At 34.9% G+C, this 27,513-nt stretch overlaps 1 protein-coding gene across 4 annotated transcripts in view; it reads left to right on the top strand.

Moving 5' to 3' along the window:
- Positions 1 to 14,901, top strand: part of PTPN2 (protein tyrosine phosphatase non-receptor type 2) — a 105,704-nt gene extending 90,803 nt beyond the window's left edge. For 3 of the 4 annotated variants that reach the window (XM_074204019.1, XM_074204021.1, XM_074204022.1), the window contains 2 exons: positions 3,585 to 3,772; positions 6,399 to 7,966. In XM_074204019.1, the coding sequence (XP_074060120.1) occupies positions 3,585 to 3,772; positions 6,399 to 6,618 (408 nt within the window). In that variant the 3' untranslated portion in view covers positions 6,619 to 7,966. Of the gene's footprint in view, positions 1 to 3,584; positions 3,773 to 6,398; positions 7,967 to 14,528 lie in introns of those variants that run through there. The other variant, XM_074204020.1, reaches the window with a different exon arrangement.
- Positions 14,902 to 27,513: the final 12,612 nt, after the last annotated feature.

Here is a 27,513-nt window from a genome sequence, read left to right as displayed (position 1 = left end):
CCTCAGAAACTTACTACCAGATCCTGGGCAAGTCACTTAAATCACTGTTTGCTTCAGTTTCTGCATCTGTAAAATGAGTTGAAGAAGGAAATGGCAAACTACTCTAATATCTTTGCCAAGAAAATCTGAAGGGGTCACAGAGTCTGAAACAACTGAATAGCACAAAAATTCCAAGCTCAAATCTTACAATAATCTCTCATTTTTACATACGGTTTTAAAGTTTCCAGAGAGCTTTACGGGTTCAGGTAATTGAGATTCAAAGTAGTTAAATAACTTGCACTGAGACAGAATTTGAACCTATAACTTCCTGACCCAAGTTCAGTTGTCTGACCTGGTGCCAGGCTGTCTGTCACAAACAAGCACTATACATTGGTTGGTTATTCCATTTAGATTTCACAGCAACTCTATGGGACATGCTGTCCAGCCCCATTTTACAGATGAGGAAACAGACTTATCAGTTAAACTGGCAAATTATAAAGTAACCATCCTCTTTTTGCAGCCAGCTGAACTTTTCTGTTTGTCAAAGGGATGATTGTATTTCAGAATCTTACCCAAGTCTAGTTCTTTGTTTCTAAGTTTGTTTGGTGAAACATACCAAGTTTGGCAAGTACACATCACTGTGTTTACTCTTTCATATTGATAATCATAGGATTGTTGATCAATGTTATCTTCTTGTCATGGCTATATGGGTATATTGTATAAACAGATTCCTTCAGTGGATTTGTGGTAGAGTTCACAACCTGTCTAGGCCTTCTGTATGATTCATTTTTTTCCATAGTCTACTACAAAGGATCTGTCTAATGTGTTAGAGACCTTCTAGGTCTTTCTGAATTTTAGTGGTTTACCATTGGATTACTTGGACCTTCATCTTGTCATTCCTCATTCTTACCATCTGATTAGTATGCCATGTCTTCTAATTACACATTTAATATATTTCTCTTAAAAGATTTTATGAAAAGGTGGATAGAGCACTGGCCCTGGAGTCAGGAGGACCTGAGTTCAAATTTGTCCTCAGATGCTTAATAATTACCTAGCTGTGAGACCTTGAGCAAGTTGCTTAACCCCATTGCCTTGTAAAAATTAAAAAAAAAGATTTTATGAAAGAGCCTATAATCCAAACAAACTATTACCCTTGACTGCCATATTGCCTTAGCAAATAAGTTCGTTTGTTGACTAAACCACTTTTTAAACTTTTATTTCCTTATTATTGATTTACACTAAATATAAAATTATTCTCATCAGTTTCATTATCCTTTTCTCCATCTTTTTTCCCTTTTGTCAGAATTAATCACTTTAAGGAGGTTTAAGTATGATTTTGTCATTGTACACCAACTTTTCTTACCATTTTTCTTCAACCTTGTATTAATTTTCTTAAGTTGTCATTATTGGTTTATACAGAAAGGTGATTTGTCAGTGATATGTCATTTCCTCTCTATTAAAGATAGGAATTTTATTTTGGAGGGTGTCATTCAATCCTCACTATATCTAGTGCCTTCTGATTATTTTTCTTAAAGAAAGTATTCACACTATATAAGCAACACTATATAACCTAAAATCTTTGTTTTCATGTCTTGTTCTCATGTCTTACTCAAAAATCCTATTTCCAACATATTTTTTACCATCTTTGTTATAGTCCTACCTTTTGTCACTGAAGTCAGTATATATCACTGTATTTGTTCATTTAATTTTGAGATCTTAAAACACATTTTTTTATGGAATTTCTCTTTTCACTTTGTATTACAGGTGTTAACTTATAGTTAAAATAATTTTCAGGATAGTGTCTTTGTAGATATTTAACATCTGCAATTCTAAATGGCCACATATTCCATGAAATATTGTTTCTTTTTGCCTTTGGATACACAACAGAAACAAATTGACCAGTTCCATTAATTCCCTCTCTATTTGAGACATTCTTTAAGATAGCTGCAACTGACTTCTTTTGGTTTCATTTTTTTAGAAAACTGTCAACATGATACACCTCAGATCTTCTAGAAATAAGTCTGTTTATTGGTCACTGAAAGCTACCATAACAGCCTAATTGATTAGTTAATATTTAAGCAGACTAAATTTGAATGATTATTAGAAGCTATCCAAGGAACCAGAAGAAGATCACATAGGATAAAAGGATATTTTGTATTTTTCTTTGTTTCATGCATACCTGTGGCCAAAAATTTTATTACTAAGTAACCAGCCTGCTGGTGATGAACCTACCTATTTGGAAAGCAAACTTAAATCTGGTGCTAAGATTATGAAGTATTTCCAATATAATATAACTTGTCAGAATTTGCATTCTTATATCATATCCTTCAAGAATTTTTTACTTCTATCTCATTAGATGAGACAAAAAAATTATTTTTAATAATTTGAGGTGTTTTATATATACACTGAGCTGAAATTTCTTTAAGAAAAAATGAATTATTAAGCAAATAGCAAATGAAACTTCAAAAGAAAAATTTTAAACTACAAAAACTTTTTTAAAATCTGATCTATAATTTTGTGATTATGGGAAACATTTGCAAGAGAAACCTTACTGAAGGATGTCAGTTGATTGTATCTCTTAAAGTTTTTTAGGCTACCTAGAAATGTGGTTAATTGCTATATAGATAATTTCTGTCAGAAGTGGGACTTGATTTCAGATGTTCTTGATTCAAAGGCCACATACTAATTTTTTCAGCCATTTTGTATTTGGTAAGCAGACTCTTAGTTTCCTGATCTTTGTCACCACACAAAGAAGCTTTTTTGAGCATGTTTATACATATGGGACCTGTTCTTTCTTTGAACTCTGAGGAATATTGCCTGGGCCAAAGGGTAGACACCCTTCCAGATTGTTTAGACAAATTCATAAGTTACCAATTGTCTAGGCCCCAGTTTGAAAAATTATTGTCCTTCTGGCTACAAGATATATCTGCATACTCTTTTCTTTAATCCATTCCTAGAAACACTTGAGTGCCTGTAACATATTCTTCTTGTTTATTACTGTGGTAGTGGTGATAATGAAGAGTTGCAGTGATGGATGCTATTGTCAGCTGTTGGGGTCCAAGAATATTAAGGGAATTTTTCCCAGTCCAGTGATATGCTAAGTTGTCAGGTCTTTGAGTTCTAGTTTTCTGTAAGACAGACCAGGAAGAAGCGCACAAGATTAAAAAGCTAGCAGATGACTTATCATCTGTAGTGTGATTTCTGTAGTATGATCATGTCAAATAGTCCATTTTTATTACCACTAGAAAATGTGAAATTGCTTTAATACCTCAGTAACAAAATTCTCATGGTCAAGGACATGATTTGAATATCTATGCTTCTAAACTTCTCTATACTCTCATGAGTATAATTTTTTAGTCAAGTGACTAAAAAAGAGGAAGTGTTGCTAATCCTTGGTTTTTATAATTGGTGAGATATTTTAAATTAATAAGGTAACTAATATTGTACTTTATGAAACATTGAACTGAGGGGATTTGGTTGGTTTTTTTTTTTTTTTTTAGATTCCATGGTACACTTTTCTCATCAATTAGAAATGGTGGAAAGAACTTTGTAATGAAAATGAGGCATTTTATTAACCAGCACATTGCACTTTTCTTCTCCTTTAGAAGCGGTGGAAAGAACTTTCCAATGAAGATGAGGCACCAAACTATGAGCATTCACCACCTCATCCAGTAATTACTGAAAAGTATAATGGAAATAAGATGGGGTTAGAAGAAGATGAACAAAATGACAAAATAAACCTTACAGAACTCTCCACCAAGATGCAAGATACAATAGAAGAGAACACTGAAAGGTAAGTTTCATGAAGTTAATATGCTAAGCAAGTTTTGTTTTGCATTGTTTAGACAGATTTATTGGACAGTGATTTCTTTTGAATGATCTTGCTTTGTAGTATCAGAGAAGTCAAAGCTTAAAAGTCATGTCCAAATTATTCTGCTTACTTCCAAATCAATTTATTGAATATCTGTATGCTTAGTATTATAGAGAATGAAAAAGAAATATAAAACACAACCCATACTTTCAAGTAATTTAAATTTTACCCAGGAGATAACTGTTTAGAATAATAGACTAAAAACAAAGTACCATAAAGGCCTAGTCTTGCTTGACACCAAAATCATATATTATAGTATGCTTAAGTTGTAATTATAATGGAATTAAGTACATTTTATTAGTTCATTAAGTTAAATATTTCACTTTTTTTTACAGTATATAGAAATTATATACTTTTTTTTTACTGATAGAAATTTCTGAAAGTTACTATGTTTTACAAGGGTTCCACATATGTGCTGAGACTTTTATCATTGATATTTTCTAAATACTAATCCTGGAGTCCATTTTGAAGGGTTTCTTTACTTTTTATGCAACAGTAATGATCCCATCCTGATTTTAAGTAGCCCTTAAGTTTATCAAATTCAGTAGGTGGTAATTTGTTGTATACAGCTTAGGCAGTAAACATTGCTATGATGATCCATTGCCTCATCATTTGCAATTGATCATTTTAGGTTCTCCTAGAACTATTTTGCTGCTAGTTACCATGTTAAAAATAATTACTTGAGAAATCTCCTTTGCTGTGCTTTAGGGTTTTGCTTTTTAAAACAATAATGCAACTATGTTGACATATTTAAAGGGGAGCTCCTGGTAGATAGTAGACTTCCAATAGGCATAAGATATCAGCTTCCACAGCCAGACCAAATCTAACATTTGACTGACTCGTCAGACATTTTTTAAATTTTTAAAATTTTATTTATTTAAGGCAATGGGTTAAATGACTTGCCCAAGGTCACACAGCTAGGCAATTATTAAGTGTCTGAGACCAGACTTAAACTTAGGTCCTCCTAACTCTAGGGCTAGTGCTCTATCTACTGCACCATCTAGCTGCCCCTGCACCTGAGATTGAATGCCCCTTTAGCATCTTAAGTTTGCTATATCTGTATTGTGGTGGTTTTGTCCTTTCCCCCCTATAAACTTATCTCTTTTTCTATTTTTTTTTTCCCTGACATTCTTGGACTCACCCAGCCTTAAAACCATCATCTATGACCCCTGTTTTTCTTCTTTCTATGTCATAAAGAGTTAAGCATAAGTCCTGTTGTTTCTCTACAATGTTTCTTGCCTAGGTCCTGTCCTTTTCATATGCATTGCTACCATCCTATACCAAGTTCTTGCCACCTAATACCTGCATCAGTACTCTTTCAGCTTGTTTCATGTACCCTTTCTTCTCAAATCTGTCCTATTTAGATGATAAATTTTTCTTCCTATAATACTGTAAATGTTAGCTATTATTTTCATTATGTCAAAACACCCAATGAGCAGAGGCAGCATGGTATAGGGAAATGAGGACTGAACTTAGAAGCAAAAGATTTGAATTCAAGTTCCAGGTCACTTATTAAATATGTAACCATGGACACTTCTGAGCCTATACTCATTTGTAAAGTGAGATTTTAATATTTATATTACTTTTCTCACAGGATCATTTAAAAGAAGGTGCTTTATAAATCTCTAGATGCTGTTAATGTGAATTATGTCCCTGTCATTATACCCAAGGGCTTTTCATCTATTAAATGTTTATTAAGTGTTGCATTGGAACTTTCTGGCAAGATCACTGAAGGAGACAAGAACCTACCCCATGCCACAATACCTTTGGGCAGAATTCTGAATTTTATGTGAGACCAAATGATATTCAAGAAGTTCAATGAGAAACTATATTAAATGACATCTTCCACTCCAGAACTACACAGAAAGTCAGACCAAACAGTAGGGAAGCAAAGTAGATCTCAGGCAAAGCTATTGTTAATAAATAGACAAACAGTTAGCCTGCAAGACTATGTGTCCAGAAGCAGCATGAATGGAAAGATGATCTGAAAAAACCCTAATCCTTCTTTTGTAAATTAAATGGTTCAATTAGACCAATCTGTGATTGGTTTCCAAACTGGGAATAGTCCTTATCTACCCTGACTCCTTCAGCTACGTTGCCCTGATTTGTAATGATTTTGAAGGGGGGGAGGGAGACTTTTCTTATTGTACCCAGTTTCTCTCACAGAATGTCCAGAAGATGACAGAAATCCTAAAAAGATAAACCTGACAGTACTTAACCTCCTGTTCCTTTGGCTATATTTAAAACAAAAATCAAAACAAAACACTCATTCTACAAAAGTTTCCTCCTCAGCAAATAAAAGCTTTGCCTTCAGTTTTGAGATTACTATAAGGTATAAAACTGTTCTGGAAATTGTCTTGCAGGTTCTATGTTAAGTTTAAAGGTAATTTGGAGCCTGAAGGGGTTTTTGCTTTAATCAAAATGCTTTTATCTCTTTGGAATTACTGTATAGGTGATGGGGGGGGGGGGGTGTTCCTTGCTCCATTTCTTTTGTCTTGAGTAAGCAGTAAAATTCTACTCATTTGATTGCTTATGTATTTATTTGTAGTGCTGTTCGGAAACGTTATCGAGAGGACCGAAAAGCTCATACAGCTCAAAAGGTGCAGCAGATGAAACAGAGGCTCAGTGAGACTGAACGAAAAAGAAAAAGGTGGTTATATTGGAAACCTATTCTCACTAAGATGGGGTTTGGTACAGTCATATTGATTGGCGCTTTTGCTTGCTGGACATTGTATTCTCAGAGCCATTCCTTACAAGTAAAGCCTTAATTTTGCGCAGTGAGCTTCTGCACTCATAGTTGAATGAGCTGCTGCTGCCGTTAGTCACTAGGGCTCTGTCTCTTAGCAGCAAGCTCCCCACTCGTACCTGAAAGTGGCCTAGTAGAATAGACACCAACCAATAAGTGATGGGAATCAGTCACAAGTCAACATCTCAGGACTTGGACCTGCAGGTACTTTTGAAAACCAAACTGTAAACTGCTATATAAAATAAAGATGTTAATGTTTGTTTTCAAGAAAAGTTTATAATTTTTTTTGCAAATGTGTTGATAAAGTTAAAAAGTTATATTTCACCAAATTAAGCTGGAAAAACCCTTGGTCAAAGGGATATATCTATGTAGGTTGTCTAGGTTTTAATTCACATGCCTGATAACAAGCAATAAACATTGTGGTTTTATCTACATTAAAACAAATGATCCTTAAAGATGTGCATAATGTGTAATGTATTCTCAACATGGGCATCAACATTTTATATTCTTAGGATTAAATATATTTTATAACTACCTATTCAGTCTCTCTTTTTGTAGTTAACTGTACTTTTTGGAAAAAGCCCAGTTTGAAAAGATCTGTTATCAAAAAAAAATATCATTTTGGAGCTGAGTGTTCTGATTTGTGCATTTATTTAGATGTACCATATAAATTTTCATTATTACTAGATTTGGTATTAGTAAGTAAAAGTCGACAAAGCAATTTTTACTGTATATTTTGCATTCTATTGTGTTTTCCTGTTTTCCCCCACTGAAGAATAAACCAAAAGCAACCCCCCCAAAAAAATTAAAGAAAAATGCTGCTTATAGGGACACTGTCAGGTGGCTCTTAATCCAAAATATAAGCCTCTACAAAATTTATTTTTCTAAAGTTCATTATAAAAATATTTTCATAATCCCCATCCATTTCATTTTCCTAAACTGAATGAAATGTGAATATTTGGCTTAAATTTTTATGTTTCCAAGTGAATTTTGAAGTTCTCTAAAAATATTTGGTTAAAAGATTAATTTTGTAGCCTGACCGTGTCCCTTTAAATTCTTAATGCAATTGTTGGGAAAAAAAAATTTTTGGCTTTTAAAAGCACATTGTTTCTATGTTCAGAGTTTAGAATGCTCTTCAGAGTGCTAGCTTTATTAAAGTTCCAACATTCCATACAACTTATAGCTTGTCTGTATTTTGTTGACTTTCAATTTATATCTCAAATACTTGGAATTTTCTGAGAAATAGTTAGTATAGATAAGCATCTTAAAATGTTTGGTTGAAATTGTTGAAAGTGTTCAATTACAGTGAAAGTATCTAATATAGATTGTAGGTGGTACAGCTACTTATTAAATAAGGTTTGTTTTTTTAACTTGTGCCTGTGTCCTAATTCAGTATTGTTTTCTCTAAACTTTTTAGTCAAGAGGAGTAGTAGCCAGGAGTCATTTCACATGCATTTTTATATTATATCTGTTCTGGTGCCAAGACCATACATTTTGGGGCATTATCCAAACCTAAATTTATTCCCTGAAGTATCCTTGCTTTCCAACTTGGTTTGTTTTTCCTCTTTTTGAGTGAATATTTGTAAAGTATATTTGGATCTCAAATTACATGTTAGATTTAGTTAACCAGTTGGAGTTGGATATGTTGAAGGAAAATTCCTATAATACTTCTATGGGGTAGTGAGAAAAGTACTTTATTTGGAGTCAAAGCCCTGGATCTTGGGCAGATTATATCCCTGTTTCTTCATCTATAAAATGAAGGGTGAGATGGTCTCAAAACTCTCTTCCAATTTTCAATATATGACTCTGTATGTGTATGTGTGTGTGTGTGTGTGTGTGTGTGTGTGTGTGTATGAAGGTAATGCTAAAAAAGACAATATCCCTTGGTGTATTTTAGAGTGGTTCATAATCCATTCATGTCTTCATTATTTATATTGCTCTCCATTTTTGGAGTAATTCATAGTTCTAGGGTATTATAACTGTTTCAATTCTGCTTTTCATTCTTCCTTGTGTTTATTGTTTATTTTGTCCTATGTAACAACTAACACACTAGAAATTCATTAGTGGGCTTTTAACTAGGAGTGAAATTGTCCTTGAGGAAGTTCGATTTTTCTTGTGGAAATCCTAGACAATGCTACTGAATTAGCAATAGTCCAACACTTTAAACATTGTTGGAAGATCTTATATGGACAATATTTACCAATTTTGTAGGGTAGCTAAGTATACAGTGGATAGAGTTTTGGGCCTGATGTTAGGAAATCCAGTCTTAGACAAGCTAGCTGCATGACCTTGGGCCAGTCATTTAACCCTATTTTTCTCAGTCTCCTCCTCTGTAAGATGAGCTGGGGAAGGAAATGGGAAACCACTCCAGTAGCTTTGCCAAGAAAACTGTAGTTGAAGTTTAAAAAAGAGTCAAACACAACAACTGAAAACAACTGAAAAACATACAAATTCATAAGTTTGTGGTAATGTTTTAATATCCTTGGAAATTTGTCTATCATCATATAGAAGCATTTTTAGATGAAGAATTATATAACTATAACAACATGTTACAGTGGAAAGAATATTAGATTTAGAATTTGAGCACCTAGGTTTGAATCCCTCACCCAGATACTTTCCACCTCTGTAACCTTCAGACCAAAGCCTTAGTTTTTCTTACTGAGAAAATGAGAAGTTGGATTTCATGGGATCCAAAGTTCCTTGAAGCTCTAAATCTATGAATCCTTGTCGTCTAGAAGTTTATATTCTAAGCTAAGAATTTACAATTCAAGATGGACATTAATATACCTGAGATTTATTGTTTAATTACATTAGACATACTGGTCTAGTAAGTTAACTATACACACACACGCGCGCGCGCGCGCACACACACACACACACACACACACACACACACAGATAGTTTAGTTTTAAGTAGAATTTGTTCCTTGGGTTAAAGAAGGAGAATAAACAATGTTTTAAATTATTTGTTTTTCAGAATGACTGTTTACTCTGTTTTCCAGTTTGTATCTGAGTGCTTTTCTTATCAACTCTTGATCATAGTGTTTGACCTAATGCAGAGAGCAATCAAATGGATCCATGGTCTCAACAATGTGATTACTTCCTACTTTGGTATAGATCTTTTCCCCAGGCATGCCTTATCTTGGGCAGTTATTATTAATGCATTTCTACAGATCTGCCCTAGAGGATCAGTCCAAAATAATGGAAAGTCCTCTTGCTCTCTCTATGATTTTATGAATTCCAGTGTAAAGCTCAGGCTTTGTGTTTATCCTGTGTTGTTTCTTACTATATGATCAACCCACCTTCTTTTCTGGTCCCTTCTACACTACATTTCTAATGCAAGTCAATATTGGAGTTTTTTCCCCCTAAGCAAACAAATGAAGTTGATAATAAATTTTATGAAGGGCCACTTTATGCCAAATGACTGTTAATTCTTTCTACATTTCCTTGCGGATATCTCAACTGATAATAGAATGCAGTTCTTTCTGTTTTGGCCTGCTCAGTCGTGTTCCAATTTTAGTGAATTATTATTATGGTAAAGAAAGTGATATGTCAAAATATTCTGATAACAAATTACATTTACATACTTTACACATTCAGAAGATTTGGAGAATAATTCAAATGCTTTGCCTATTGCGTTTCTTTGTGTGTGCCTTAGGTCATCCCATTGCTCTTTTAGCATCTCTACCAAAGATAGAGAAGAGAAAGGAAAGGAAGTGACAATGATTAGTGGGGACTAATCACAAGTTTTTATTAACTCTTTTCTCTGGGCCAGGCCCTTACAGCTCTGATAAAAGCACTGTCAGGCAGAGGTTATGATTTGCTTTACATAATATCTGGGGATCTGTTGAGGGATTTCTCTTATTTATCTGTGCATTCTTGTCCTCTTTTTGTCCTGAATAATATTTATATAAATCTACACTGTTGTTGTTTTTTTTTTAAAAACTAGGTTATAAAGGTAGTTAATTTACACAATAGAATTCTTCACTTGTTTTCGGTCATTTGGCCAGCTTGAGTGATGCCTAACATTTGGTGAGAAATATCAGACTCTTCTGCAGATTGAAATACTCGTGCTGTTGATTCTTAAAATGACATTCAAGGATTAGAATCAAATTTTACCTATATGAATGTATGCTCTATAATTATCACATATCCAGATCTTGAGTTTTGATGGGATTCACAATTATCTTAATTTTTGTTCACTTTACTTTTTAAATTCACATCAGTGAATGCTTTTCCAAAATGCTCATTACTTTATAGGAGGCTATAAAGGACATAAGAACCAACTATGCTATGTATTCCAAAGGATATGATTGTTTTCCCTCAAATTTAATTTTTTAACTTTAAGGGATTTATGAACATCTTTTTTTAAAAAACAGCCATGTAAGTCATAATTTGAAGTTCTGTAAACTTCTTTACTTCTACCAAGTCCAAGCATGGGTAAAGACAGTTCTGTGAAGAATAAGATGGGAGAGCTAGGTAGAAGATAATAGTTATTGGGTTGTCCATTCAGGGCTGTAAGAATTAGCCTCATCCTTCAATTCAATCTAGGGCAGAATGAGCAGTCAACATAATCTCATAGATTGTATCTAACTGGTGGTGGATTCTGCTTTTTGTTCCTGACCCTAGGTATTGCAAGTACTACCAGTTTGGACTTTACAGAGGTGTGTATTCACAAAAACCAGATCTATATTCTTAAACATTTAGCAATCATGGTAGCATTTCATGCCTTTAATAGTCTTCATTTAGGGTGGGTTTGTTTCTTTCTTTGTTTGGGGTTGTCTTGTTTTTGTTTTGCATTTAATGATAACCAGAAACACATCTTTTCAGACAAAATTTTAGATTAATGCATGCAACAGAACTTTTTTAAAATTTCTAGTCCATAAAATTAGACAATAGGAAACAAAGTATTATGATTTTAAATTCAGATATCTGTTGGATCATTTATGATTGTGGGGCTAAAGAAAACTTTCATTTATGTTTCTCTGCAGTTTTGTTGCTTGAGTTTGTTATTTGTTATGTATATCTTTCTTGGGAAATAATATTTAGGAATGAGTTCATAAATTGTTACTTTGCTAAGGATAAAGTTCAAGAATATTTTAATTTTTATCTTGTCTTACTATCTCATCAACTTATGGTTTAATAGGACAGCTTTACTCATCAAGTATTTATTGAATGCCTACTTGTATGTTTAGCACCAGCCCAACAAGTTAGTGAATAATTCAGGGAATTTAAGTTCTTTTACTTTCATTGTTCTTTCCTGGAGCAATTTTACTCAGCAACACTACTTTTCTGCCTTTTAACAGTCACTTCTGATACAAAAGTATATTTTATTTACCCCTAATTGGCAGCATTTTTTTCATTGAAGCTGCTAATTCCCCATAATAAATTTTGTCCAAGGGGCTTTGGTATTATCACTGACAACTCAATAAGGAAAAATTTTGGAAATGCCCCTGCCCATCATCAGACTTGAAACACACAGTACCATTAAGGATGCATTTTTTAAAAAATATGATCTTTTACATTCAGTTATCCCAACCAGGAAGTTCATTTTATATTTTGTATGAAATAGAAGATTTGAAGAACTGCATACATTACATAGTCACTTCTGATTGATCCTATTTGCTTAATGAGTATGTTATTTGATGTTTTTAATTTGGTGAATTTATTTTTTCCTCAATACATCTCAGATCTCTAGCTTGATAACTATATTTATACAAAATATGTGTTCTTAATTCTGTTCATTTCTTGATACCACCACAAAAAATCCTTAGGATACTGATACTTATTCTTTGACTCAGAAATGAGAGTTGGGGTGGTTTTTTTCCTATTCAAAACAATACAGAGGATTTTTGTGCTTTGCCTTCATTCTAGTGTGAGCTTTGTATAAATACCCAGGGGCAAAAATTGCCACTGTGGAAAGATTCGACATTCTCTTTTTAAGATTTAAACCAGAGAGCAGGATTTTCCATTAGTGTATTAAGTTGCTATGGTAGTTCAGATTAAGAAAAATGAATGGTTTAATGAAATGTGTCTTGCATAAATGTTTTATCCAAATATAAGAATCACTAACCACATTTATTTTAATTTGATTTAATTTTACTTGCCATTTCATTTTCTCTTGTGAGAAATATTCAAAGTGGTAACTTTAATAAAATTAAAATTAACAAGTAATATGCTTTGTCTTTCTTGCAAATAAAATATTTTTAAAACTTGACTAACCCACCTAACTTTTATTTAATCCTGTAGACCTCTCTCTACAACATACTAATAGAGAAAAATTAATGAAGTTAGTTTTTTTTAAATGACCTCTGTTGCTAGACTCTTTTAAATGTAGTAGCTCTATGCATGAAATATTTAAACTTGGAGATTTGAACTGGACCAAGAATAAAACAAAGGCCATAACAAATAGCACCATCTGTTGAAACTCACACTGGCCCAAATAGTAATTTTTTATAAAACCATAGTTCTCCACACTCAAGAGAAATAATTCCATTAGAATAAAACTTGTTCACCATTACTGTAATCTCTGAATTAGAGAGTTCATTTAATGTTATTCCTTTATTTAAATTTTTTTCCAGCCGAACTTTTAGTGACTGCATGGAAAATGAATTTAAGTTACTCTTCACAACTAATTGGCCTTGTCTACCTTCCACCTTAAATATTGAGGATTCTTGAGATACATCTGTTAATCATCCAAAGTATTACTTAGAATCAAAGCTTTAAAGATGAGGCAGTTGCTATTAAAGATTTGACTCTGCCATTGTTTGAACAGCAGAGTGAAGGAAACTTTCTAAACTTGATAGAAAGTTGTAGATGCCTAGGTCTTAAAATGTAGGGGTGTGATCAGTCAGAATGCACTTCAGATTGAGATTCTTTGGTGAGGAATATTTACATTTTTTGTTGGGGTAGATAATAGCATTAACCTGAATGAAAGTGATGGCTTGCAAATCTTTGAGAAGGTGGTAGTTTATCTTAAAATGAACACCATGGCATACTGGATAGAGAGCCAGCCTTGAAGTCAACAAGAGTGGGTTTTAGTACTGCCTCTGAGTACTAGAAACCCAATACCATTCACATCTTCCTGGCACTGGGCACTTAATAAATGTTGACTGACAGACTGATACTATAAGTTGCAGAGATGTCATACATGGCAGAGGAAGTTTCTTCACATGAGAGTTACTTTGCCATTGAACGTACACATCCAGTCCCTATATCTTTTTTGAAGTCATTTTGTCTATCAAATCTATAACAACATGCTGGCTTGGGCTCTCATGCTTATTTTAGCTTTGATATTAAGTATAATAAATATCTCAATTATTTTTGTCTGTGTCTATTTTTTACATTAATAATTGATAATATAAATATAATCTGTGACATTAGAAACCTCCATTCTACGTGATTTGTCATTGCCAAAGAGAAGACTGCCAGTAAAAATCTATACATTTTTTAAAATATAAGCTTCTTTCCATTTTACAGTCACATTGATAATCCTTCTATTGGATTAACATTATATATTAAACCCCAAAATCTTAGGAAATTAGCAAACACTAATCTTGTTAAATTACTCCAAGAGTCTAAGTTTTACAAAGTTCACCGAGCAGTATGTCACCATTATGTGATTTTGAGTGGAAGTGGAAAAGGTGGGTTTCTATTAAGTTTTTTTAAGAGAATTTAAAGTGCTTTGATATGTCTCTTTGATAGTGCTTTGAAACACTATCATTTTCTAGCTAAGAGAGAGATGATGAGCAATTTTACGACAGATAACTAGAACACTTAGTCTGATGATTGAATGTGGAATGTTGGAACACTTTTTAGTTGCCTTTTTTTTAAGTTCTTGTAAGTTGTGTGTTTGTTTGTATGTATCTGTGTGGGGGGAGGGGGTTAAATTTGTACCGAATTGTTGACTTTGTTTTGTGTTATATGTTGTAGGCCAAGATTGACTGACACCTAAATCTCCATGATCTGTGAATGTTCTGAAGCTATAAATTTTGAACCATTGACATGCAAAGCAAGACCTGAAGCCCTCTCCGGGAATCAAAGTGAGGTTTGATAAATCTCTAGAGTGCCTCACAGTTATCTGTTTACAACGTAAACTATACATCCAAGGGACAAAGAGCACCCACCAGCAAGAAGACTTTGCAAAACTTATAAATTTGATGTATTAAGTGTTTTTTAAATGCTTGTAAGAACTGTAGAAAGATGTAAAAGGAACAAATTAGGAGAGACTACTTTGTAATGTACTGCCATTCTTACTGTATTTTTATACATTTTTGGGCAGCATTAAATATTTTTTTTAAACTGATGCGTTGCTTTCTGTATATTATGTTAAAAGATTGCTCCTCTTCATTAAGTTTTAAAAAATTAATTTATCTTTGGACTTTTACAAATGTGTGACATTAAAATAGCATTTTAATAGAAGTAATGGTGGCAACTTTTGTTAGTTTATTCTAGCTGCTGGGATGATGGCTGTTTAATGTAATTTTCATTTTGATGAATAGAGGAACCTATCAGGTTCTAATCTTGTTTGTGAGGAGAAAAGAAATGAAGCAATATAGATTGCAGTGGTGCTGGCACTATTTCTATGTCAGTGATTTCTGTGACAACTTAAATAGCATGTTTTAACAAACATGCAAAATTTGCAGATGACACAAAAGGATATCAGGGTAGAGTGGACTGTAAGCTAATAAAGTGAATTTAGTAAAGATGGATGAAATATCTTAGAATTGGATTTGAATTATCAACTGTACAAGGATAAGATGAGAAGGCATGGCTAGAAAACAATTCATATGAGAAAGATTAAGGTTTATTGGATCATATATACTTAGAAATCAGCAATGAGATGTGCTAGCCAAAAGAAGTAATCTGATTTTTAAGGTAGCTGATTGTCCAGAGAATAAGAGATTATAATTCACTATACTTTGCATTGCTCAGAAAAAATCTCATGCATTGAGTTCTGTTCATCATATTTGGTAGAGGGTGTTGAGAATTGGTTACCATCCTGGTCAGATGACTGAAGATTGGCATTCAAGAAATGACAGAAAAAATTTGGGATTTTGCCCTTGAGTAGACAGAAGATATGTAATAGATCTTAAAGTACTTACTGGGCTGATGGGGAAACACAAAGACTGGATTTGTTCTGCTTGGCTCCAGCAGCAAAATTTTGAGCTATGATTGGAAATTACAATGGACAAATTTAGATTCAATTTCAAGTTAAACTTATTTTTAGAACTATCTAAAAATGTTATGCACTGCTTGGGAATAATGAGTTCCTAATCATCATTTCACAGTTTCACAAGAACTAAGACCTCAGGTGCCATCTGGCCCAACTCACACCTGAGGAAAAATCACATCAGCATCCTAGGTGACAAATTGTCATCCAGACTCGAACACCTCTCATAAAGAAGAATCTACCTCTAGAGGGCCCTCACTTTGAATAGCTCCAATTGTTAGAAAATTGTTCTTTGTATGAAGCTTAAAAATTCATCTTTATTCCTTGTTCTATCCTCTGGAGTCATTCAGATTAAATCTTAATAAATGATCTCTTGTATGTAATAACCCTTTAAATACATGGACATAGTTTTCTACCTGCTCCCCTAAATCTCCCTGCTAAATGTGTTTCACCTGATTCTCATTTGACCCCAAGTCAAGAAAGACCTGTACACTATCCTTTACCTTTATATCCTTATATCCTCAGCATTTATCATGTGTTTAAGAAGAGCTTGTTGACTAACCATCCTTACGACCCTTTGGGTACCCTCCAGCTTATCTGTCCTTCCTAAAATGTGTCCTGAACTGAACACACTATTCTTGATGTAGTATTATTAGCAAAAAATAGAGTAGTACTAAATTTCTTGGTCCTGAACAATGACTGTCTTTATGCATACAACCAGATTGCATTAGCTTGCTTTCCTGACATTGTATAATTGACTTATTTTGAACCTGCAAAGTACAGTAAAACCTGCAGGTCTTTTCCAGATGAACTGCTGTCTTGCCATCTTTCTCCCATCTTGTATTTATAAATAGTATTTTTATAATCTAAGCAAAAACTTTATATTTATCCCCATTTAAAATGTTTCATCTTATTTGAATGAGTTCATTCTAACCTGTTAAGATCTTTTTGGATCCTATTATCTATGTATTGACTCACCCCATCCACTTTGTATCATATCTTAAGTGTGATAAGCATGACATTATTTAGAAGCAGGTGGTCTAGGGGTTAAAGTGCTAAATTTAGAGTAAGGAAATCTCAGTTCAAACCTTAAGACACTAGTTATATGACACTGAGCAAGAGGTTAAATACTTAGTCTCAGTTTCATCTGTATCAGCACTTTACAGGATTGTTTGGATCAAATGAAATTTTACATATGTATACATGTAATTATAAAGTGATCATTTTACAGAATTCAAAATACTATATATATGTCAACTATTATTATTGTTCAAATTATTGATAAAATCTATTAACACAATTCTTAAGTATAGAGCCTTAGGGCAGGCCATTGGAGACCTTCCAGGATAAGAGAGAGCCATTACCCTTTGAGTTTGGTCATCTGACCAGGTCCCAACCCTCCTATTTTCTAGACTATAATCTTTCCAACTTTTTCATAATAATGTGACAGTCTTTACCCTTTGCTAAAATCTAGGCAAGCTCTAGCATCACCTAATCTACTAGACTTAGTAACTGGAAATAAGGTTGGTCTGGCATAACCTTGTACCTCTTTTTATGATCACATCCTTTTCTAGTTTTTCACAACACATCTATCAATATCATTTTAATGTTCTTGAATGTTTTCAGAAATTGAAATTAAGCTCACTGACCTGTAGTTTACAGATTCCATTCCTCATCCTTTTTTTTCAAGATCCGTACATTAGCTTTTTCCCAGGTCTTCTGTACCTTTTCCATTCTCCACAACCTCTAGGATCACAGAGTAAATCCATATATAAATCTGCAAAATGCTTTCCTTAGAATGTAAGTTCATCTAGGCCTTGTGACTAGAACTCAGAGTAATTAGGAGCTTTTACATCATCTTCTGAATTATTAGCTCCTTATTTTTATTCTAAGATCTTCTTCCATGACAGAAAGAAAAAATCCCAAAATTGAGCAGTTCTGCCTCTTCAAATGAATATTGGTTCTATACTTTCTTTAACTTTATCTTTAACTTTCCTCAGAAGCCTGAGTTTATTAGGATTGTACCACCATAGTTTTGAATCTATCCTATTACCTTTCCTGGCTTCCATGTATATTGTCTTTCAAAAATCTAAGTTGATTGGTTAAGTTCCTTGTAATCAACATTCATCTCTTCAGACAGCTCCACTTTTGTTCTCATTAGAATCATTTCTCCTATCTCAGAATTGCATTTGTGAAAGCTTGTCTGACTTCTCCTGTTGAACTTTAATCCAAGGAATCTTAACTATCGTTTTTGCTGAAGCTAAATCAAGAAATTACTAGCTGTTCTCTTTAGGTTGAGAGAATGGATATCTAGATAATTTTGGTGTCCCTCATCACTTATATAATACACCTCCATCTAGGTTTTGATGTTTCCCTAACTTTTGATGTATCCCCTATGGCAATATCCCTCAATTTTCTAATTCAGTTAGTTTTGACCCAATTCACTCTACTTTACTCCAAAGACTGCATTTGGATCAAGTTCTCCATTCTATTTCCTTGCTCTGGTTCCTGAATTTCCTTGCAAATATCTGTTCATGTGTACTACCTGACATCTTTTGAATAAACTATCCTTCCAGAGATACATTATACAGGCATCAGTCTCATCCTACCAAATCTGTGAGATCAGATTTGAATCCTTGTGTTAGAATCTAGAATTTTACTTCACTTCAGTGCTGGAAGATTTTTATTTGTACATTTATGTAAGGACATCTGAAGCTGTGGGTTTTATTACCCATTCTATCCCGTTGTTAACTTCTAAGAATTTCTCCTGCTCTTCATTGTAGCTTTTTTCTGTGATATCCAGATTGATTAATAGACAGTTTTTGCTTCCCCTCCTATTGCATTTTAAAACCTTGATTTGATTTGCAAGACTCTAGACAAGTATCTTCTCTTACCAACTCTTGTTGGTTACATTCTGTTCCTGGCCAACTTCCATTCTTAGACATGATCTTCTTAACCAGTTACTGACTTCTCAAGTCTGTTTTTATTTTCTCAGTACCTTGTCTTCAGTAACATTGATAAGGGGGAAAAGACCACTTATTCCCTAAGGCAGGACTTCGTAACTTTTTTTCATGTCATGGATCCCTTTGGCAGATAGGTAAAGCCTATGAATCCTGTCTCAGGAAGCTTTTAAATGCTTAAAACAAAAGACAGGATTACAAGGGGAAACTCCAGTCTTATTATACATAGCATATCTGGAGTTTCCTATTCATTTCTGGGCTCTAGATTTTAGAAGATACATTGATCAGTTGGAAAATATCCAGAAGAAGCAAGTAGAATGGGAATTTTGGATTCATCACATGAGAGTTTTAATGATCTAGGATTGTTTTCCCTGTGGGGGTTAGGATTGACTGGGAAATGATAATTAACTCCAGATATTTAAAGAGCTATCACATAAAAGAATTAGCTTTGTTCTTGACCAAGAATCTAAAAGCAGCTGGTGGAAATTACAGAAACAAATTTAGATTTGTTATAAAGAAAAACTTCTGAAGAGTTATTCTAAAGCTGAATGGACTATTTTTGGAGATAGGAGATGATATTTACTGAAGATCCTCAAACAAAGGCAGGGTAACTACTTGCCAGCTGTAACAGGATTCTTGTTCAAGTACAGGTGGGATTAAATGGGTTCTTACGAACTCTCATGCCTTATGATTTTGCAGTTCTTTGATTGCATGAGGAAATTAAATTTTAAGGCATCTCAATCCCAAAATCCAGATACTTAATAGAAGACTAATCTTTCCGAGTGAAGAGCTTTATTTCATCTTGGGTTTTAAGAAAATGAACTATATATTACAATATTTTAGAGGACTCATTTATTCATTCACATTAGCAACAAAACATATATTGCCATGGTAGTAGTACACTTCATAACATCTGTGGTGTCAAATTCAAATAGAAAAAAGAGGCCATTAAACCACACAAATATCCCTGCAGACCCTATATAGAAAATGACATCTTAACATTTTCTGTTATTTTTATTTGTCTTCGGCAACTCTGACACCTCTGCAGTCCCATCACTATTTAAACCTATTATTAAGTCTTCTCAAAATTTTGTTATGAAATTGCCTTTGTGTGGAAATCACCAGTCTTGAGAGGCAACATGATGCAATAATCAGACCCACAAACTTAAACTCAGAAAAGTCTACGTCTGAGCACCACAGCTGCCTCTTACTTATTAGTCACATAACCTTAGCTTAATATTTAACCTTTCTGAGTCCAAGTCTCTTAATATATAAAGTAGGGTTGAAAATGATTGCTGTGCGGATCAAATATGAATGGATTTGAAATCACTGGAACCCTAAAATACTATAAATGTATAAATGTTATGAGTTATTAAACAACAAAAAATTTGAGGCTAATAATCTAATTTCTGCTACAGACATTCAAACATTTTTTTACTGATGTTTACAAATGAAAGTTAGCTTAAACATAAAGTAGATATTCAAAGATAGAACTAATAATATTACTTAAGATTATTCTCTTCTACAACATTTCTTCTCAAACAACTTTCCATAACTTCACCATCCTTTTCTTTGCCTCTGTGGTTTAGAAACTACACTTAGAGTGTAGTTTTAGATTTCACTCTAAAACAAATTCTATATGGATTCTCTAACAATGGACTACAACAACCCAAGGGTTTTAGGAGTTGAGTCAATGACCCAGAAACAGATCTTATTTAAAAATTCAATATTGAAAGAAAAACATTAAATCTTGCCTTTCTTTTTTATTTTTTATTTATTTTTTTAGGTTTTTTTGTTTTGTTTTTGCTAGGCAATGGGGTTAAGTGGCTTGCCCAAGGCCACACAGCTAGGTAATTAGTAAGTTTCTGAGGCCGGATTTGAACTTGCAGACTCCTGATGCCAGGGCCGGTGTTCTATCCATTGTGCCACCTAGCTGCCCACCTTTCTTTTTTAATAACTTCTTCTACAGCATCCAGATCTCTTTACTTCTAGTCCACAGACCTCTCTACAGGAATGCTTTTTCTGGCCTTACTCATTTTCTCTTTTTTAAAAAATCCCTAGGTTATTAAGTGTATTAGGTATTGGTTGGCCTTATCCATAGACCAAATAGACAGGTGCGTATATGGCATAATTTAAGGGACAAAATTCAAAGAACTCTTTCCAAAAAAATAGAGATTTATAGAAGCTGTCTCTCTATCTGATTATCTTACTCCTACTAGTACCTGAATTTGTAATATTAGTGGGATTTATTCCTTTGTGTTGGGGCAACTAAGTGGCATGGTGGAAAAGACACTGACCCTGGAGTCAGGAAGGCTCATCTTGAGTTCATATTCAACCTCAGACATTTACTAACCAATCAAAAAGCAGGAAAAGGGAATGTCAAACCACTCTAATATCTTTACCAAGAAAACTCAAATGGACTCAAAGGATCTGGTTGAACAAAATCAAATACTTTTATTTTGACACTTCAAATTCAATTCTCAATAGCTCATTTTCCCAACCCACATTCAGTATCTCTCCCCTTCTCCCCCCAAGCCCCTGAAATCCCAGTCCAATTCTATACTCACTACATGTCAAAACTTAGTTACCTTGTGTTAAAGCATTGAATCTACTCAGAGTCCTTTAAAAGGTAAAACCCTGATTGGGTTAAAGCATTAGGATCACTGGCAGGTTAAGGGATTTACCTCTTGTCTCACAGGTTGTAAATTTCAGAGCTAGGTCCGCTGATCTTTAAATCCAGTGCCTTTACCATAATACTGTGTAGTTATCCCTGCCATTTCTTGACTTTTCCCCATGAAGGTTTCACTATATTGCAGATCAGCAGAAGAATTTAAATGGGCGGTTTTATAGAAGCTGCAAACAACATGAGAAGGCCAACAGACAACACAGAAAAAGTTTAGAAACTCAGAAATGAATAAAATATATCTTTTAATACAATAAATATTCATAATTTTTGAAGTTAAATTATAATCAAATATTTACTAAATTTTTTAATAAGGTACTGCTAACATCCCTTAAAAGAAAAAAGATAAAATTCAACTTTCTCTGGTATGAAGGGAAGACCAAAAAAATTTTTCTTGGATTTTCTAAATTGTGGGGAAAGAGAAGAATGCCTAACCCTTAACTCCCATGATGTAGAAGGGATCATTAAACTGTGAATTACTCAAATTAGCTATTCACCTGGCAAAGGGTTGGAAGACACAGGATAACTAAGTTTTGACATGTAATGAGTACAGAAAGGTTCAAAACAAGGATTAGCCTTTTCTTAGGGGTTGGGGGGACAAGGGAAGAGATAGTAGATGTGGATTGGGAAAATGGACCATTGAGACTTGAATTTGAAGGGTCAAAAGAAAATGTACCAGTAAAACTGGTAATAAAGAAATAAAATTGGTAAAAAGAGTGGAGGGGGGGGGAGGAGACCTTAGTACATACACTTTAACTAAATGACTCAAGCTAATTAATAAATTAAACCTGGAAAAAGATTTATATACAAAATAGAAAATATTGTCACACTGTAAAGAAAATTCTCTTCCTCTTTTCAGAGAATTAGACAACCCTGCCCTTTAATTAATTAATGCTGAAATGGGGAGCAGATCTGGTACTTTAAGGATAGAACTTCATAATGCCCTTTCTACAAGTGAATCAAGGGTACAAAATGAGAAAGTGAAAGGAGAATGGAAGTGTGTGATATGCCCTGGTCAAGTTAAGGGGCAGCATTGAGGGAAGTTGACTTCTGTTCTTCTCTCAGGAAGAGAGCTACAGTGGGTAAAGAGGCAGGGGGAAAGACTGAAAAAAAGGAAGGAAAAGAGGGAGGGAAGTCTTGTTTTGGTGGTGGGAAAGGGGCTAATTATGAATGCTCCTATGAGTGAAGAAAAATGTTCTATGAAGGGAAACGGGGCCTTTGCAATGGGAGTTGTTTGCAGAGATTTGCTGCTCAAACAGACCACTCATCCTTTTTTGGGATGGGGGAAGTTGGTGCTCCTGGGGGTTACTGGAATCCAGGAAAGTGGGAAGGCACAGACCCAGGGAGGTGATTTTAATACAAACAGGTTAAGAAGATGGCCAGGAGATCATATAGGTTAGTGATATGCTGTAATCTTGGGGTTCTAAAGCAAGGGGAGGAGGCGTTACAATAGGTTACAATGGGCTGGTATCTTCTCTGTCATCTGAAGGAACTGGCATTTTTTGAGAGTGAGGCACAATTGACTAGAAGAAAGAGAACAGATTACATCAGTCAAAAGGGAAAGAGCCAAAAACTGAGGAAGGAAAACAGAAACAAGTTAATGTAAATACAAGAAAAAGACTGAAAGACAGAGCCTGAGTATATATGCCTAGTGCCTAAGCAAACAAATCAATGTGGAATTCATAAATAGAGAAGAAAAATGAATTTTTTAAAAAGTTGAAAGGTTTTAAATAAATATACTCTGAAGGAAAATGAACCCTAAATTCTTTTATTTAAATAAATATTTTATTTATTTTTTCCAACCACATACAATGGTAGTTTTCACAAATCACTTTTTTACAAGGCTTTAAGTTTTACAATTTTTCTCCCTCCCTCCCTTTCTTCCCCCCTGCCCCCAACAGAAAGCAGTCTGATAAAGGCTTTACATTTGTAACCATGCTAAACACAGATCAAAATTGAATGTTGTGAAAGAAGAATCTGATCCAAACAGAAGGAAAAAAAATTAGAAATAACAAAATTGCATAATGCATAAGACAACTTTTAAAAACTGAGGATAATAAGCTTTGGTCTTCCTCCATAGTTCCTTCTCTGGATATGGATGGTATTTTCCATCATAAGTCCCTTAAAATTGTCCCTGATTATTGCACTGCTGAAATGAACAAGTCCATCATAGTTGATCATCATCCTGGTTGTTGTTAGTGAATATAATATTCTGGTTCTGCTCATTTCACTCAGCATCAATCATCAAGTCTCCAGGCTTTTCTGAAATCCTGTCCCTCATGATTTCTTATAGAACTGTTGTGTACCATAAAATACATATACCACAATTTGTTCAACCATTTCCCAATTGATGGGCATCCCCTCAATTCTCACAATTCTACAAACAGCTGCTATGAACACCCTTTTCATGATCTCTTCAGGCTACAGACCCAGTAGCGGTATTGCTGGGTCAAAGGGTATGCACATTCTTTTGCACTTTGGGCATAATTTCTACCAACAATATATATTAGTGTCCTAGATTTCCCACATCCCTTCCAACATTGATCTGTATCCTTTCTAGTTATTTTATCCAATCTGAGAGGTGTGAAGTAATACCTCAGAGATGCTTTAGTTTGCATTTCTCTAATCAATAATGATTTAGGGGGTGGCTAGGTGGCGTAGTGGATAAAGCACCAGCCTTGGAGTCAGGAGTACCTGGGTTCAAATCCGATCTCAGACACTTAATAATTACCTAGCTGTGTGGCCTTGGGCAAGCCACTTAACCCCATTTGCCTTGCAAAAAAATAAAATAAAATAATGGATTTAGAGCAATTTTCCATGACTATAGATAGCTTTGATTTCTTTGAGAATTCCCTTTCCTTATTCAATTGGGAATGACTTTGAACCCTAAATTATTCAAGTAAATTCATAAAATTCCCCAGAAATCATGGACCAACAGCAAAGAAATTCTAAAATGATTCAAAAGAAGAAATATTCAGACCTTATAGAAAAAGAGGAGAGGCAAATCCATGGCAGAGCTCTCCATATGGGAAATGCCTTGGTATCCCCTCTTCCCATGGAGATGGGAAGATGCTTGGCTCCAATGTATAAAAAAATCTATACTTGTCAGTCTTCAACAAGCTATTATCATTTATATAATGAATCCCCTTGTCACTCTGCATTCAATTAAAACTAATCAAACTCATGGGGAAAGAAACAGCAATACATTTGTGTTTTATAGTTTATTCTGATGAATCTGCTATTTAAATAGTCTTTAGTATTCTATTTCCCATTATATTGGTGACCAAAGGATATGGCTAAATAGTTTTTAGAACAAAAAATTCTGACAAGTAACAACCCAAAGAAAAATTGCTCCAAATCATGAATAATTTGAGAGATGCTTAATAAAATAATACTTAGTTTTCACTTTACTCCAAAAAAAGACTGAAAAATATGATAATTAAAAATAATAAATGTTGAAGAAGCTATATATATTTTAGGTATTCTAATATGCTATTAAAGGAGTTGTGAATTGGTCCAGTCTTTGTAGAAACAATTTGGAATTCTACAAGAAGGATCATCAGACCCTTAGTCAACTATTTTTTTTTAATTAAACCTGCTATGGTCTCTGCTCTCAAAGCTCAATATCTAATGGAGGAGACAACATGTACACAATTATATATAAACAAGACATATAAAAGGATAAATAAAGGGGTCAGTCTCAGAGGGATGGCACTAAGATTAAGGAAGACTGGCTGTGGAGCTCTCTCATAAAACTTTGAAACTAAGGACTCTAACTAAATTTTCAAGAGACAGAACCCACAGAGGGACCCAATGAGGCAGTTCTCCTACTCGTAACCTGGAAAAGAGCAGAAAGGCTCTGCTCCCCAGGGTCAGAGGGGCGGCCCACCAGAGGGGTGGCCTGCCAGAGCAAAAGAGCTTCAGCCTCCCAGAGGCAGCCCCAGGGCACTGGGAGCCGCAGTTCACAGCAGCGGGGGAGTTTCCTGAGCTATGCCCGGGGAGCACTGGGCACAAATTGGGGGAACAGCAGGGGACCTCTGCCAGAGTGAGCACATGAAGTCCAGCCCTCAGGGCACATAGTGAGCAGCATGGCCACTTCATTCCAGATCCAGGAAACAGAAGCAGGCAGAGCTGGTAAGCCCCCAGGGCAGGAGCCCATTGAACCTAGGGAGCAGAGTAAAGAAAGAGAGAGACCGCAGAGCTCTGTCCTCTGCCCCTGGAACAGGACTCTGGCTCTGAACACATTCAGATCCTGATCGCAGTCTAGCCCCCCCCCCCCCATAGAACAGCAGGGCCCCCCCACCTCAGCCCCGTGGCAGAGTGGGGTGTATAGGGTCATTCATAGACCAGAAGGGAGAACCGAGCCTCACACACTGAGATCCTTGTGGGAGTGCCCCAAAAGCTCAGAAAGCACCCCAAAAACAGGCTTAGGCTGGGAAAAAGAGGAACACCATTGAGAAATACATTATCTATGATCCCAAGAAGGATCAAAATATTCAGTCTAAAGATGAGGAAGCACAAGCTCCTGCATCTAAAGACTCCAAGAAAAACAAAAATTGTGATCAGGCTATGACAGCTCAAAAAAGACTTTGAAAATCAAATGAGGAAGTTAGAAGAAAAACTGGGAAAAGAAATGAGAGAGATGCAGGAAAAACATGAAAATGAAGTCAGCAGCCTAGTCAAGGAAATCCAAAAAAATGCTGAAGAAAATAGCATGTAAAAACCAGCTTAGTTCAAAAAGTTATTGAGGAGAAGAATGCTTTAAAAAGCAAAATTGGCCAGATGGAAAAAAGAGATAAGAAAGCTCTCTGAGGAAAGCAAATCCTTCAGACAAAGAATAGAACTCAGGGAGATTGATGAATTTACCAGAAATCAGGACTCATTACTGCAAAACCAAAAAAAAATGAAAAATTAGAAGAAAATGTGAAACATCTCATTGAAAAAAACAACTGATATGGAAAACAGATTTAGGAAAGATGATTTAAAAATTATTGGAATACCTGAAAGTTATGATCAGGAAAAGAGCCTTGACATCATTTTCAAAGAATTACTACAGGAAAATTGCCCTGATATCCTAGAAGCAGAGGACAAAATAGAAATGGAGAGAATCCACCGATAACCCCCCCCCCCCGAGAAAGAGATCCCAAAAAACAACCCCCAGGAATATTATAGCCAAGTTCCAGAACTCCCAAGTCAAAGAGAAAATATTACAAGCAGCCAGAAGATCACAATTCAAATGTCATGGAGCTGCAGTCAGGATCACACAGGACTTAGCAGCAACTACATTAAAAGCTCGTAGGGCTTGGAGTATAATATACCAGAAGGGAAAAGAGCTTAGAATGTAGCCAGGAATGAGCTACCCAGCAAGGCTGAATGTCCTCTTCCAGGGAAAAAGATGGACTTTCAATGAACCAGGGGAATTTCAAAGGTTCCTTCTAGAATGGCCAGAGCTGAACAGAAGGTTTGATCTTCAGATACAGGACTCAGGTGAAGCATGGAGATTGAAGGAGAAGGGGGAAATATGAGGGACTTAATGATGATGAACTGCATGTATTCCTGCATAGAAAAATGACACTGATAATACTCATATGAACCTTCTCAGTTAATAGAGCAGGTAGAAGGAGCTTTTATAGTTGGAAGCACAGGAGAAAGCTGAATTTGAAGATAAAATATAGTGTAAAAATGGACTCAATAGAAAAAAAGGGAAATGTAATGGGAGAAAGAAAAAGGAGAGGGGGAATAGGCCAAGATATTTCATATAATAAGATTTTTCTTTATTACAATGAGCTATTACAATGTTATGGAAGGGGGAAAGACAAGGGGGAATGAGGGAAACTTCGCTTTCATCAGAGGTGGCTAGGAGAGGAAACAGCATATGTACTCAATGTGGGGTATAGACATCTGGAGTAAGAAGGAGAGAGGGGGGACAGGGGGAAGGGGGTGATGTGAGTGATGGAGGAGAGGTTGGACCATGGGGGTGAGAGTGCTCAGATATAACACATTTTCTTTTTTACTTTTTGCAAGGGGCTGGGATTGGATGGCCTGTCCGGGACCATAGGGTCAGATGGATGCTGGGCCTAAGGGGTGGTATGGGGGCTCGGG

The sequence above is a fragment of the Macrotis lagotis genome, chromosome X, assembly GCF_037893015.1.
Source record: "Macrotis lagotis isolate mMagLag1 chromosome X, bilby.v1.9.chrom.fasta, whole genome shotgun sequence".
Taxonomy (NCBI): Eukaryota; Metazoa; Chordata; class Mammalia; order Peramelemorphia; family Peramelidae; genus Macrotis; species Macrotis lagotis.
Note: the sequence above shows the minus strand (reverse complement) of the source record. Positions and strands in the feature narration are given on the sequence as shown.